Raw genomic sequence first — 16,739 nt, forward strand, 5'->3', positions numbered from 1 at the left:
AGCACCTGGGTACTCGCATTCCCAGGTGAGTGATGCTTCCGAATGGTCGGACAGTATCTGGTAAGTAATGCTTGTAGGATCTGTGCAATTAATAAAGTCACCTCCTATGCTTAAATTGGAGTTTAATATGAAAACCAGGGAATAGGGAGCAAGGCTAAAAACAGTTTGCGACGCAGTGGGACAAAATACTTATCCTTGGCGTCAAGCAGGATGGTAAAACTGTCTGTATACTAGTTCCTCAAGAACTAGTTAGTCAAATTCAGGGACTAAGTGCAAGAACTGAGTACAAAGGACCCCTCGGTGAGAAAGAAGTTGTTTTTTTAACCTTCCCAATAACCTCATTTTGGTTTTCTAACACAATTCTGCCTGTTCCTGAAAGCTGGGAATATCTCTATTTAGCACCACAAACCAGTCATTAATACCGTTTGCAGGGAAAAAACAAGACGTTTTCTTCTGCAGCACATTAGTCCCACCCCCCAACACCCCAAAAACAATTTCACTGTATTTTGATTAATTTCTCGGTACCCTCCAGGGCAATCGACAAACCCTGGGAACATTTAGAATCCTCATTATGTTAGGAAAAAAGGACACACATTTGGTGTGGATACCTTATGCGGACAAACAGTTATGGGAGCCTAAGCACAAACTGCCCCAAATAGCCCCCAAAAAAAGGCTTAGTACGGGGGGGAAAAGGCCTAGCAGCGAAGGGATCGAAGGGTCTAATAGAGAACAGCAAAACTCTGATATTTGATATTGCAAGACTGTCCCTGAGACTGAAGGATTGGGGAAAAAGGCTGGCCTAGTATGCTTACCCTCTGCCAATCTTTGAGTTCCAGCTGTAAACCTGCCAGAAAACCACTGAGGAGCATTGCATTGCCATATTCTGGTCTGTGTGGTCAGGACACCTTCCTGCAGTGGGTGTACAATAACTAACTAAGCCTGACTGTTAAGACCAGAGCAGACGAGTGGATGTTTCAGGCCAATATGATATTGCTTTTTAGGTTTACTGCTTGTAATAAGAACATATATTCTAGGCAAGCTGAGAGCTCATTGGAATTTAAAAAGGGTTACGTATAAGAATTCAGTGTCGGGATGTACTTACAGAGACTATCCTTGAAAAGTTATTTTCATAGTGAAGAGCTGTAGCTGTTCGTATGACAAAAACCTAAAGCTCAGATAAAATAATACTTCAGCTAGCTCAGATACGGAATAAGCTACAGAAGGAATTCAACCACTGTTTCTAATATTTATTAAAATCCAAATCACTGGTAAAGTTACATTTTTGGTAACTTTAAAAATGTAGACAGCTTGAACCTTTAGGGGGATAATTGTCATTAGCTGGCCAGCTGCTACCACATCAGTTACTCCTCTTAATGAGGTGTGAAACCTGCTCCCAGGGCAGAAAAAATGGCACAGGCATTTTGTCAGGAAGACCTAGATATGAGATCTGTGACAGTTTTTCACTCAGGAAGGGCAGCTGGGGAGGCTTTAGGACGGTTATTAGCTTGAAAGGACCTGAATGAGGCCTGCCCATTTGCAGGTAAGTGTAAAGGGAGACATGGAGAAGAGGGGCTTTTCTTCTCTGCTTGGCACCAGACTAGTAGGAGTGCTGGTCCCAGAATCAGTTTGGTGTGGTTGAAGAGGAGAGGCCTGCTCATTTCCATAAACACACACATGGCTCACACACCAGTAACCTCTAAGGGCAGAATGGTGCAGTTATGTTGAGTTTTAGTAATGGTGTTTGCAGTAAGAAAAAGAGGATGTGCTGCAGAAAGTAGAAAGTGTAGCCCATGGAAATGTTTTCTCATTAGTTATGGATTGTCCAGGTGTCACCTCTACCCACTAGCTAATGAATCCTAAAAAAAGTGGCACCTCACCTGCAACTTATCAGAACACATCTGGCCCTGAGGAAGTACAGAGGGGGCTGTGTGAAAACCTGAGGGGCTGGATCTGGTTCCACTTATTGCCAAGACTGAGAAGTAGACTCCAAGGGACAGTTTGTTGGCCCTCTGTGTGGGAACTGGGACACAAGTGGCAAGATGGCTTTTTCCTGGAGTGCCCAGCTGACTAGGATAAACTGTATCTGGTCCTGGACTGAACCCTGCTGGTGGTTTCAGCCATAGTGGGTTCTGACCCCCAAGTACTGTCCCTGAAGTCCTTGGAGCCTTAGAAGAGGCAAAGAGCAACTGCTCCAGAAATTATGAGAAGTGGGGACTTTGAAGAAAATTATTGGATTTCCATGACCATCCAGTCAGTGGGACTTTGTGGCAAAGGTGTCCAATTTTGAGAGGATACCTTTAGGCTTGTCCCACAGGCGGATTTTGAGCTCCATAAAAAAGACCAAGTCTGAAGGCAGACCAATAGAATGCACGAAAGTATCAGACCAATAAAAGCACTTCAGCCTGATACCTAAATTGAATTTTCACACACAGGATTTTTCAGTCAAAACAAACCGCTTTAGTAGGACCTCATCCAACAGTTATCTGACTGTGACAGAACTTCCATGAATACATCCTGCAGCCTTGCCCTGCAGTGGATATTTTATCTTCACTTAAGAGACAAAGTCGAAGATAAAATCTTTGATTGTGATGGCCCGCTTGTGGCATCAGACCTCCACTCCATTCTGTTGAGTCCAGGCTGATTTATTGAACTAGTGTGTTGGAACAGACAAGGTTTTGGACATATTACATGGGAAGGACTCCCATCCTTCTCAACAAATAACCCAATTTCTTACACTTAGCATGTGTTTGTTGAGTTAGTTGCAATGGCACCCTAAAAGGAGATAACTAAGAGGGTGCATATGACCTTGATGTGGCTGTGAACTGTTCACTGCGCATAGGTAAGAACATGAACGCCAAATGCCCATTGGGACCAAAATTCTCCCAACTCACTTTAACATTGAAAGGCTCTGTTCCTCAAAGGGAAGAAAACCCCAAGAAGAACCCACCATTTGGCGTTGGGCATGTGTCCACATACTTTCCTCATGGCATGAGAGTCATTAAATTAGAGGGGGCCGAAAAGGCCGACTGACATGCCTACAACCAGGGTACAAACTGGGTGCCAAAACTGGTCAAGGAACACCTTGCCAATGCCTAGTACGCTTAGTAATGTGGGAGGACAGAAAGATTCAAGACACAAGGTACTCATCATTATAAAGCTCACAAGAGTGATACTCGGACAGAGTAATCCCCGTTCTTTGAAGACATTCCAGAGCAGTGAGTATCTCTTCATACAAAGTGGCCTGCCCATTTTTTTAAAGATCTAATTGGAACCGCTAAAATCTAAAGAAGACATAACTGGGACTGTCTAGTAGGTTGGTAATAAATAGTGTTCAAGTGAGGATTTGCATTTACGTTGTTGATCACTGGTAAAAAAATAAAATAAAAAAAGACTGGTGTTGAGCCCAGAGTTGGAAAAACCAATATGTAGGTGCTCAGTCAGGCCAGTGTTTAGTAGTGTCAGCTCTTCAGGTGACTACCCAAGGTGAAGTCTGATCTGTAACTGATTAATTCCTTTAGTGATTGTCGAGCCCTCTGACGTCAAGAAACCACTCATGAAAAAGCAGAGATTACAGGGATTAGTGGCTTATCCGAATAAAAAAGGCTAACAGCCTACAACGCAGGAGTGGATGAGGTGGTCTCAGTATAATCAGTGGTGGTCACATTCTGAGAACTGGAATCTGAAAGACACATTTCTGACCAGTGGCATACGCAAAATCAAATGAAGGACTAAGGTAGGCAGCGGTGAGAGAAAATATATTTAACTCTAAGTCAAAAGACATTCTCATCTGAAAGAAATTCAATAGAAGAGTTTGTAAGGTGACCAAAATGGTGTCCATTCTCAAGTGGAGAGAAAGCAGGACCAGAGGGAGTATGGTGACATGGCAAGTGCAGAGCCATGTATTTGCACATGTTTTGAAATCTGGAAGTTTACTTTCTGCTGTGAAAAACTACTGTCAAATCCTTTAATGGGAGAATGCACCCCACGTCAATGGAAAAGAGGCAGTGGGCATAGATGCAGCAAACAAATATAAAACGGAGAAACAGATGCAGCATGCTAAATGAGAGCAGAAAGTATATCTACATTTCGAGGGTATTTTCCATTTATCTGTGAATATGCCATTTTAAGTCAGTGTTCCATGACTGTAAGCTCTCTGAAAATGCATATGGACCAAGACCATTGTGAATACTGATTTTATCAATAGGTACATTACTGAGTTTGATTTCCCTTTTCTTATACCGCAATTATAAATTTCTGATAAATTAAAAGTTTTGAAAAGTACCTCTGACGAATTACTGGATCCGATTCTTGAGGGTCGATGTAAGTTTTCAATAGTTGCTGCAGCGTTTGATCATCTGGCACTCTTTTCACAAAAAAGAAGCAACACATTGAGACACGTTACAATAAACAACACATAATTTGATGCATTGAAATTAGCATTCCAAATCCAAAGGTTGGGGCCCTTGTCTCAAAGGATGCCTATTATTTCATTAAATGTAATATGTTATTTGCAATTAATAATGCTTTCAAACAGGATTCAGTATCCCGCTCAGCTATCAAGGCTCTTAATGCACAGACAACTAGAAAAGAACAGGTGTGCAAAAAAGAAATATAACAAATTGCATTTTGGGTGCAGAAGGAGGGATGTTCAACAACAAAAAGCCAGTTAACCCTAGAAATTGGAGGTGCGGGGTTTTATATGCATTTTTTCTTTGTCAAGGTTTTAATATGTAAATACATGGGAGACTAGTTGCTCCTTTGAAAACTTCTGAACATCCAACTTCAAACAAGAGAAGCGTGAACCAAACACATGTAGATGTATAGCTGACCATAAACTACTTTAAATATGATGATCAGGGCAAAAGCAACATTGAGAGGTAGGCGGTGTGGGCAGCACCTATCTTAAGTCCAAGGTGGCAATCTTTTTCTAAATGGAGTCTTAGGATTTTAAAACTCAAGCACGTGTAATGCTGCTTTCAAAGATGACTAACTGCAACAACAAAAACACGGTTATGGATGGAATGCATGAATTAATTACCAGCGACCCAAAGTAACTATCAGTGGCTATGATTAATTCAAGCATTCCGCCCATCAATTTTTTTGTTTACTTTAGCGCAATGCCCTAGGTGCTACAAATATGCCTAGACATGAGTCCCATGCTCCCGATGCCAATGAAGCCAAGCTGCACCTGGCTGAAGAGCCCCAACTAGGGCAAAACCAGTCTTGGGTTGCAATTCATAGAGGGAGTGGCTTGGCAGTTTGGGCTCGACTGTTTGTATTAGAGCAGGATCAAGACTGATTTACATATTGTTGGGTCTAATCGGAGGCATCGTGGGCAAAATATAAATGGATATGGATGCAACCCAGAGTAACTTCTAGTGACAGCCTAGTTTAAGCATCCCACCCATCACTTCTTGTTTATTTCTAAAGTTGATTAGAGCACGGCAATGAACGATTAAGCCCAGCTGAAGACAAACAGCCGATTGTGCCTTTTTGTGTAGGTAGAGCAAGAGCCAAGCCAGGCTTTTCGTGAAGGGGTGATTTGAGTGGCCCATCGCGCCACCTATTGACTATTAAGAGATTACACAGTTTGCGTCTATTCAACATTTATCTAGTACGTTACACTGTGAAATAATCACTGGACGAGGTCATGCTTTGGCACTTGATGTCGAGTCACACTTCTGGGATGACATTGGCTCAAACATTTTAAAAAAGCCTACCTCATAATTGAATGCTATTGTTTTCATGCCGCTTTCTTTTTACCTGGATTTCAGAGAGGTAATGCTGATCTACTTATCAACTAGTACATATGTTTTCATTTCAGCATGAGAAGCACCAAATATAAATGGATCATCATCACATCTCCTCATTCCATAAAGCAATCAAGTACTCTATACGCATTTGAAACAAAAACATATTTGTAAGACATGAGTCTAAGCACACCAAGGTTTCATAAATATACTGATATTTTTTAGGAAACAATCATTTTATTCTAACATAGTCTTTTATAACTATATACATATTTACTCTGTTTTCTAGAAGAATTAAACAATTAATACCTTCTCTCAAAATATTCAGCATGACTCTGGGGAAAAACGAGCTTCAAACTCCAGAAGAACTTCTGCTGCCTAGAAAATTGATTGCAATGAGTCAATTAAGATTGGTAATCAGTTTCTGCGAAACATCTCTGTCTTCTCTTTACAGTAAATCCCTTTCAGGGGATTGCCTCAGGGCAATGCTACCAAACTGTGAAAACAGTTGTTTGCTTGCTCATCTCCTATTTAAGCAGAAAAATAACCTGGGTAGTTATACTCCGACTACTACGCCCCCCTTAATTGCATTTCACAAAATTAGACAACGATTTAGTATGTACAGATGAATATTGAGACTATACATCTGATATCAGCTGTAACTTATTACCTTGAAGATTCTTTACTAACTTCATTATACATACTTAAACTATATAAATGTACATATTGCATAAGAGGAATGGTGGTTATACTTTTTGTGCCACAAAAAATGAACAAGAACATACACGCTAAATTAACCAAATCAAGCAGTAGTCGAATGAGGATCTTGTTTCGTGTACAGCTTTGCTAGTTTTTTCTTTACATTTATTGATGCAAAATTAACCAATGTGGTTGTGTACAAAGCAGAATGTCGAAAATCACTACGAATGTAGATCTTATTAAATTTACCCAAATAGGCAGACAGGGGTGCCTAAGGAAAATTACTTATATGTAAATACTTCATGAAACAGTATTATTCTAATTAACCTTGCCTCCCAGTCGAAATTATTTTTTTGGGGTGACTGTGGTATTTTCATTACATTTGTTTCTACCTAGAAATAAACCCTTGTACTCTGGAATGCTTGAAAAAATATTTTCAAAGGTGCTTTTCTGAATACTAAATTGAATATGTAGTTTAAAACTGCACTTGGAATCATTGTTCTATGAGTGTAAGGACTATACTGAGCTTTTGTTGTGAAATCTTCAATGAATTGAATTTTTAATGACTATCAAAATAGTTGCTTAGTTATTTTATAGCTAGTCACATTCCTGAGAAAATAGGTTTGAGGGGCTAGTCACTGTAAGGACATATAGAATATTAAACTTTTTTGCATGTCCTACTATTAAATACCATGCACCTTGCCTTTCTAGGCACTAAGGCCTACCTTAAGGGTAACTGCTAAGTCTTTTAAGGGAAGGTTTTAGGCATGTCAACAGAGTGTATTTTGACAGAGGGAACTGGCAATTTAAAAACTACTCTGCCCTCCTACAATAGACCTAGGGTCGGGTTTGTTGTGGCCTTCAGTAGGTAGCACAACTAGCGTTGCAGCTCACTGTTGGTATACAACTTAAAAGCCCTAGGCATACTTTCAATATGTACCACACACTAGCGATTATTAGGTAAGTACAATGCACCAATCAGTTTTATACCAATTTCATTATCTTTAAAAGTGGGAGCACAAGCACATTAACACTGGTTAGCAGCGTAAAGCATACAGACTTCTATGGTCAGCAAAAATATTTAAGGCAAAAATATGGGGAACACCACGCAAAAGATGGTAATTTCCAAAATTTATGTTTATTCAAATGTGTCACACTGGAGATAACCTTACACAAGAAAGAGACCAACATTTATAATTTAATATTCCTTGTACCATATAACAATTAAGATGTGAGGTAGTATAATGAACCTGGAGTAAAGTCATACAATAAATATAATTAAGTGCAAGCACCACTGGCGAAAGACTTGCGTTCAGAAGAGTCCAAGTAAAGGAACACACCAAACAGGACTCTCTAGTCAAACATCATTGGAAAAGTCAACGGTCTCATCATGACGACCTACTAGCTGTCTTAATGTTACAATGGTTCATCAAGACGCTGTGCAGTATGGCCAAAAGAAATACAATGCAAGAAAAAGAAAAGGCGCAAAGCCACAGCTGCTCTGTCATTTTGTAGGTGTATGCATGTGTGATGCGTGCATGCATGTGCTATTACACATTCGAAAAAAATTAAGGTAGTAACTTTAAAAGTGCTTTTTTAAGGCAGAGGATTTGGCCCCAATTTATTGCCTGGTCCATCCCCCGCCACCAAAAATTTAATAAATGAAAATACAACTTGAAGAGGATGAAAAAAGGCAGAACGAGGGTCAACAGAGGATCGGGTGGGGGCAATGAGGGGGAGTGATTGAGTGAGAGGGAGTGTAGCTCAAGATGGACAGCAACAAAGGGGAAGGGGGAAGCAGCACAGGAGCATGGTGGTGGGAGTTTTGCACGGGAGAAGCACATGTGAGAGAGCTTGCAACACCAGGGAGACAGAAAATGGAATGTGGGGCAGGAATTTGGTGAGGTGAGAGGCACATAAGGGAGCGAGCATAAAGTGAACAGTGGAAAAATTGAAGCCAGCCAATCAGAGATGGTAATGAGGCTGTGCTCAAGGGGAGGTATAAACACAAGATGGATAAACTGGCGTGAGGAAAGCCATTGAATAAGAAGAAAGTAAATGAGAGTGACAATAAAGTCAATCAATGGCAACCAATGGGAGGGCTGTAAGTCCCTGAACATTCTTTGTAAACCCACAATATGTCTTTTGCAATGAAACAGCCTGCACAGTCTGGCAGGCTCAGCCTAGAACATTGCAAGTTAAAAGGAATTTCCAGCGTTTGATGATTAACTATGGAGCTGGATTGGCCTGGCCAAATTATGTAGCAAAGTAGCATTTCTAAATTCATAAGTGCAATACATTATCTGAAAGAAAACCTAGACTTTTACAAACTCTACAACAGAAGTTCTGACATAGATAGAAAACCATGCCAGATAAATTAAAACTTGCACAAGTTGTGTGAAGAATTCATTAGCCAATGCTGTTCATGGTGACCTAGTGGCTAAAAGAAATGCATGCAATGTTCCTAACATTGAAGAGTGCCGCTGGTATAGACTCCAGGCCCTTTCGGTACTGTGTAGGTGTATTTCCACAAGGATTTAATTGAAGGCAATGTCTTCTTCAGTGGGTATACACAGGGAACTGTGGGTGGGCCCCTTCGCTGTGACGACTGTTGTTCAGAACTGTGATCTCAACATATATGGCATATTTGGGCTGTTTTGGACGTTTGAAGGCGTCCTGTCCAATGTGTTCAGTTGAATGTCTCTGTGCGGTGTTTATGGTTTGGTCTGTTGGAATCCGTGTGATGGCCGAGTACAATGTGCTCTACTGGATGTTGGTGTACCCTATTTCAGTACTTACCTTTCCGAGTACAAAGCACAACTGTCACTATACACTAAGGAAATCAGTAGTATCATGCTTTAAAATATGTGCTGCTGTCTTAACATATTTGATCTGCTCATCAGGCAAAATAAATCTTGTTTGGAGGACTCCAGCTGGCGAAAAGCTTCCCAAAAATGCGTATGTGCACCTAGCAGCTAAACAAAACACAACTTGGTTGCTAAGTAAAACAGATTTCATGGGTGAGTTATGGGTTTTTCTTAAGCTTGACATATGCAGTATATTTTCTGCAATTTTGTGGTCGTTTCAAGGTATTTAAGAACACGTGCTAGAGCTTATGTCCCATAACAGTGTTGCACTCAAACAGGCGATTTCTTTTTTAATTGAACAGATACACGCACTACATTATTTACGAACATGAAACTGTGAATTTATGTTTGTTATGACATTCGGTCTCCTTTTTGAACGAGCACACCTGCATCAGCATTCACTGGTGTGCCTTTCACACTTAGTGAACACGGGCTTACAGAATCCTGCAATTTAACACTTTGTTTTAAAAGATTACCCATTTCCAAACCTGGTTTGCAACTTTAAATTCACATCCAGTTATAATAGGCCCAGAGTCAGATCAATTATTTTCTCTTGCCCCTTTACAAAGGTTATTCAGCTACATGTGACCCCATAGCTGTTAAACAATATTAGCTCTAAATAATGACTGTGGCATGACGAGGTAGGACTGCTCCGACCATTAGGGAAAGCAACTATTCAATCTATCAATCAAAATTAGAATTCATAAATTCATGCATTTTAGCATTTACTGTCTGTGTTGCCCCACCTGTACATCGATTGCTGTTACCGTTTGCGCCACAAATGCCCCATTCACATTTAATGACCACTCATCAGCATTTACATACAGAAATGGCGTAACTAGAAATGTCCCACTAGTATGTTCCTGATTCACAGCGTTACCTTCTTTACCTCTCATTAACTAAGAGTGGTAAGGCAGAAATGCTCAGAAGAGTAGGGGCCAGGCAGAGTGAAGCTGACAGTTTCATCCCAAATTTCAGGTCCATATTAAGACGGCAATGTATCAAAGCTTTTACCCAAAGACACAGAATGGATAGAAGCATGTTCTGCATCAGGGCCTCAATTCAATTTTTCTAGTTTCTCAAGTGTTCAAACCATACATGATAAACAACGGGTTACCGCTGCATACTACCCACTGATATCTCAAAGAATCGGATGAATATATCAATTTTAGGACTATTTTTTTAAATACTTGGAAATTTCTTTCCACTTTTATCTTCAGCGGTACCTTTAAGTTTCTCCCGTTAGCAACCCTCTCCTGCTCTATCATGGAGGAGAACTTTAAAAAAGTGTGGGAAAAGAATTGGGTCTTTGGTGTAGATCTGTATGTATCCTCCTTTAGATATGTGTTGATTGAACAAGTCATCCAGAAACCGATCAGTTGTGCTAGAGAGCTCTGTGGTCAGTGTTGCACTCTTGAATTGATTTTATTTTTCTCCTGTTTAACCTAGCACAACTCTGGGGGCCGAAGTCCGCATCTTATTTACCTCATACAGAATACTTTCGGGGATGACCATAAATAGCACGCTGAAAGTATTGATCTAGCCAGCGAAGCACTAACATTTTAATTTTAATTTACAAGTGTTTGAAGCCTGAAAAGCGCTTCCAAGCAGTAATTGCAAGCATAAGAGACTGTATTTATTTATCTGTTGCACCGTAGTTAGAGTGAATAGAGTGATGTGCACTTCTATCTGAAATGGTTTGCATTCCTGAAAGTGGCTATTTTGTCTTCGCCTAATCACTATCAATTATGTTCTACTAGCATTTAAAGCCAGCCAATTTTCGTAAGAGGGCTCTTCATTTAGGATTTGTGCGTCCTGGGAATGGAGCTGATGCCCATGTGCAGTATGAGCCAACGGAGGAGTCACCTATCCTGTGACTTCCAAAGACTTCTACAACAAAAACAAACTGAAAACATCCGGGCCCAAAACTAGGTGGCCATCTATGCACAGTGTGTAATCTGCAGCTCATATGCCTCGAACCTATAGCTTTCAGATAAAGCAAAATAAAGCTCTAGAATAAATTCAAAACAGTAAGAAACCTTGTGGTACACCTCAGTGCATAATGGTTTTAAATTAATAGATGCACCCTTTGGTAGCACCCACATCTATTATTAAAGCAAAAGGGAGAAGCAGCCAAGTGCTCTTTTTGAAATTATACTTCTTAATTCCATCTCTCCAATAGAATGTTGTGATTTATTGTTCAACAAGATTGAATCTGTAGAGCTTTTTCATTTTCTGGTGCCCGCAGCGAAGGGTGGAGGGAATTTATTTTATGGTGTGCTTGTGTAATCCCTTGTCTATTTTTGATAACTACCGCTTGAAAATGTTCTTCTGTTGATGCTGGGAATTAAGTTTCTAAGTTTTACCGTGCCCTAAAATACAAAATGGAATCCCGGAAGACCAATCGCTTTTGGTTACAATTTATAAACCTAGTTCTTAAGCAAAGCTGCCATGGTTTTAGATGACATTTCAAAAACTATGAGTGACACTTTCTTGCAAGCAAAATCAAGCAATGAAGACGAGGGAAACGCATAAATAACAGAAGGTACACCAATTAGAGCAAGGAGAAACTCTAAGTTAACTGCTGCAAAGAATAGGAAATAATTGATAAGCAGCATTCATGTATCAGACTCTAACCAAAATTGTAAAAAATAGATAAAGCGACGTTCATAATTTATTAACGATCAGCGGAGTGACTCTCGGACTCCCTCAACTGCTGCTGACGACATGGGCACTAAGCCCCGCAGCATTGGAAAACTGAGTGTGAGAGGGACACATTTAGGTCACAGCTAGGCAGGCTTAAAGCACATTTTATTTTTGACTTAGATGAACAGTTTCTAAAGGCTCACTGTCTGACACTGAACAGCGATGAGCTTGTAAATGTGTGCACCACAACAACTAGCTAGCCCCAATGCCAGGTCCAAGCAAAGTGCAATGCCTACTCCTAGCTGGGCCTGGTGGCTCAGTGCACTAATGAATCCACTATTCTGGGATTCATCTCATGGTCACAGGTTTAAATATTGGCAGGTTAGCTCAGTATTTCTTTGCTCTGCATTGGGTGGCATACGTACCATCGAGATGAGTATCAATAAACATCTATCATTAAAGGCAAAGCGGTGAACATTTGCATTACAAATATACATGTTATGGTGTGTTATAGTGAATCACATATGCGTGGCAAGACACTGCTATTAATTTAACGGAATGGGCTGCTACTTTGAGCAATCTTTTTTTTTTTACTTGCTTATTCGGAAAGCACATGCTTAATAAAAAGAGATTTGTAAATAAGGTCCTCGTGCTCCTGTTCCCAGTAAGGCATGTTCAGCCTTATCGCTCCCAAGTGAAACTTTCACCGTGATATAAACGCACCACCAGCCATCAGTGCACGTTTTCACCAGGCACACACACCACCAGCCGTCAATGCACACTTCCACCAGGCACACACACCACCAGCCGTCAGCGCACACTTTCATCGGGCACACACCACCAGCCGTCAGTGCACGCTTTCACCAGGCACACACACCACCAGCCGTCAGTGCACGCTTTCACCGGGCACACACACCACCAGCCGTCAGTGCACGCTTTCACCAGGCACACACACCACCAGACGTCAGTGCAGTAGGCAGGCTCTTCTCAGAGTTTCTTGGTAAATATGTGTTCGAATCCTGGAAGGGAGTGGGTAGAGTTTCCTTAAACCATGCTGAGTATGCAGGTACATTGCATGAACTCCTGTGTGAGTGAGTCATGCTGCCTGGGGCTCACTCACTCCACACCTGTAAATTGCGCCTGCACCAGGCTTTTTCTCATTTGCAAAGTTTGGGGCATGCAAACAAGCTAGGCAGCCCCCATACCCCCGGGACCGACTGCTTCCTATAACCAGAATGGAAACAAGTTCATTTGATGCAAAGAACTGTTAACAAAAACCATGTCCAGCTTTTGTAGATCTGGCAACTTACACAAAAGCAACAAAAAACAAACAAGCATTGGCATAGCCAATAGGTCTCGCTTTTTGGACCCTATAAGTATTTGGTTATGCAGCAGAATATCCTTGGTGCAACACCACCAACTGTTGCATGGCTAAACACTTTAAAGGTCCCACATGCGAGACCTATTGGCTATGCCAATGCTTGTCTTTACATGAATGGAATTCTGGGGTAAACCTCTTTTGGGAACGCCTCATCACTTTTGTGTTTCTTTTTCGAAGCAATGGAAATACACACTGGAGTATTTTTAAAGGAGACAACTGACTAGCTATGTCACAGGAGGCTGCTAAATTATTCTAAAATGTGTTTCTACATTTTCTGCAGTAGTATATATTTGTCACAAAAATTGTTGTTTCAGCACTCATAAATTACGGACCCTCAATTACGGAGATTCTGCCTCCCTTCCCTACCCCTAATCTCCCAACCTGAGGAAAAGTGTGATGGCCACCTTATTCAGAGGACCTTTTTAGGTCTCGTCTGAGCCAGCGCATTAGTTGTCTGGCAAGACTTTTAGTAAGGGCTTCAGAAAATGCTACCACTGTGGCCTAGAGCTTGCGGTTACGCGCGTTTACGAGCAGAGGCGTCATCTGGATTTCCTCTATCATCATGGGTCATCAGCTTTCAAGATACGAGAGCTTTCTTTTACATTCCTGAAGTTGATAGCTTCTGTGTCCTTCGCGTTACTAAGCAATCCTGGGTGGAGCCAACTGTTAAATTAAATGAATCAGGTTATTTGCGTTTACCTCTCTTCTACCCCTCTACCTTTCTTCTACTCCTCTACCCCTCCTCTACTTCTCTTCTACACATCTCTTTTACCTCTCTACCCCTCTACTCTACCTCTCTTCTATCCCTCTACCTCTCTTCTACTCTTCTACCCCTCTACCACCCCTTATAACACTCTACACCTCTACCACTCTTATACCCCTCTACCCTACTACCCCTCTACCACCCCTCTTCTACCCTTCTACCCCTGTTATAGTCTTCTACACCTCTTCTACTCTTCTACCCCTCTTCTACTCTCTACCCCTCTTCTACCCATCTACCCACCTACTACCCCCGGACCCCTCTACCCTTCTACTACCTCTACCCCTCTTATAACCTTCTACCCCTCTTCTACCCCTCTACCCCTATTCTACCCCCCTTCTGCCCCTCTTCTACCCTCTACTACTCCTCGACCCCACTACCCCTTTACTATCCCTCTTCTACCCCTCGACCCCTCTTCTACCCCTCAACCCCTCTACTACCTCTCTACCCCTCATCACTCAGCAACACTACAGCATCACTCAGGGCCACAACAATATCACTCAGCCCCACCACAGCATCACTCAGCTCCACCACAGCATCACTCAGCTCCACCACAGCATCACTCACCCCCACCACAGCATCACTCAGCCCCACCACAGCATCACTCAGCCCCACCACAGCATCACTCAGCCCCACCACAGCATCACTCACCCCCACCACAGCATCACTCAGCCCCACCACAGCATCACTCAGCCCCACCACAGCATCACTCAGCCCCGCCACAGCATCACTCAGCCCCGCCACAGCATCACTCAGCACCACCACAGCATCACTCAGCACCACCACAGCATCACTCAGCACCACCACAGCATCACTCAGCACCACCACAGCATCACTCAGCACCACCACAGCTTCACTCAGCACCACCACAGCTTCACTCAGCACCACCACAGCTTCACTCAGCACCACCACAGCTTCACTCAGCACCACCACAGCTTCACTCAGCACCACCACAGCTTCACTCAGCAACACATCAGTATCACTCAGCAACACATCAGTATCACTCAGCATCGCCTTTGCAATAGTACACCACCACATCATCATCATTCAGCAAGACCTAAGTAGCATTCAGCATCACCTCAGCATCGTCTCAGCACCAGTCACCACCACCACCACAACCACCTCAACATCACTCAACACCACCTCAGCCTGCTCTCGGAATTTGCCAATTGTTGATTCTCCCCTAGCGTCTGGCCGCCGCTAGTGTTATAATACAGGTACTAGTTCACAACCTTTAACCTCCAATTGTTTATGCTCCCTCAAAAAAAAACTTTAACAAACAACCATTGAAATAGGCAAAAACAAGTTGCTAGCATTGCAAGAACAAAAGAAAATTGAGGAAATGTTTTATTGTACATACATTTTTTAAAATGGTCGTTCTGTTGGACATAATGCCTTCTTGGTCATATATAAGGTAACAAAAATGCTTCTGGCACTTTTTTATTACAACTTTTGAGCATGCTACACAGCAGCCACACTTCTCTACAGTACAGCTTAAACACATTGGCAAAGTCAATAGCTCTGTCTAAACACTTATAAGGCCCCAAAGGTGAGACCTATTGGCTATGCCAATGCTTGTTAGACATTGGCTCAAACCAGACCAATTTGTCTTGTCAATACAAGTGTCAGCACAGTTTTCAAGCTCGATGCATCATTCCGTTTTTGCATTTCTCATCACTTAACATGTCGTCTGTGCTTTTCCATTGCTCTGACATCAATTCACTTCTTGCTAATGCAGTCACTGGTAATATTCCTGCCAACTACATCGACAGCAAAAACATCACAGTGTCTACTTTTATAGGCGGCAACCGCTAACTCATTTAGTTTTCTTTGGAAGCTTGGTTTCTAAATCAAAGTTTCTCCAGCGTCACAATTCCAAAGTGAGCCAACTGAACGGAGGTCGGGGGGAAAGTACAGGGTGGTCAACGTAAGCTCTCAGTCCAAAGTTGCAGACTTTTATCTTACTACAAACATAGCGGCCATCTTGCCACAGTATGCTTGGCTAGTCTTAAACATATTTTTTTCAGGAGTATAGGTGCAAAGCGAACACAGGCGTAATCTCCAGCCAATGTTTTTACCATCAAATCAAAAAGACTAGACTACTTTCTACCAAAGCAAAACAATAAAAACCTCTTTGACGTAATATTTCAGATTTTGAGAATGGCATGTTAACTGAAGATGGTAATATAACACGACATACTATTGACCTCATTAGTAAAGGCAAACTTAACTTGCAGTCCTTCTGAACATCTATCAAAGTAACCCATTCCTTCTTTCTAAATAAGTACATTTAAAAAACTAAAGTCAATGTGAAATTATTGAGCCCAAAAAATGTTTATAAATTAATAAAATATGGCGACTAAACTGTCATATTGCACACTGTTTTCGCCATGGCATACGTGCACCAATATTTCTAAACTACGGGGCCAATATGTATAATTGTTCGCTTTCTAGATCACATACTCAAATGAAAATTCATTCACTGTAGATGCTAAAATGGTAACACTGCCTCCTACTTTGCTTTAATGCATCTCCTATATATATTTCATTCTGGAGTTCTTCAGGAGCGTATACACCGAATGAAAGTCTGAAAGGAGGTGCTCACAAGATAAGTGCAAGTATAGTTTAATTTCCAG

The 16,739-nt window shown here is 41.6% G+C and overlaps 1 protein-coding gene across 3 annotated transcripts in view; it reads right to left on the reverse strand.

Moving 5' to 3' along the window:
- ZNHIT6 (zinc finger HIT-type containing 6) overlaps positions 1 to 16,739 on the reverse strand; it is a 211,851-nt gene that overhangs the window by 60,670 nt on the left and 134,442 nt on the right. For 2 of the 3 annotated variants that reach the window (XM_086954090.1, XM_086954092.1), the window contains 2 exons: positions 6,060 to 6,128; positions 4,283 to 4,363 (listed from right to left, as the gene is read on the reverse strand). In XM_086954090.1, coding sequence (XP_086810216.1) covers positions 4,283 to 4,363; positions 6,060 to 6,128 — 150 coding nt within the window. The remainder of the gene's footprint in view (positions 1 to 4,282; positions 4,364 to 6,059; positions 6,129 to 16,739) is intronic. The other variant, XM_086954094.1, reaches the window with a different exon arrangement.

This window comes from Lissotriton vulgaris, chromosome 1_1 (genome assembly GCF_964263255.1).
Source record: "Lissotriton vulgaris chromosome 1_1, aLisVul1.2, whole genome shotgun sequence".
NCBI lineage: Eukaryota > Metazoa > Chordata > Amphibia > Caudata > Salamandridae > Lissotriton > Lissotriton vulgaris.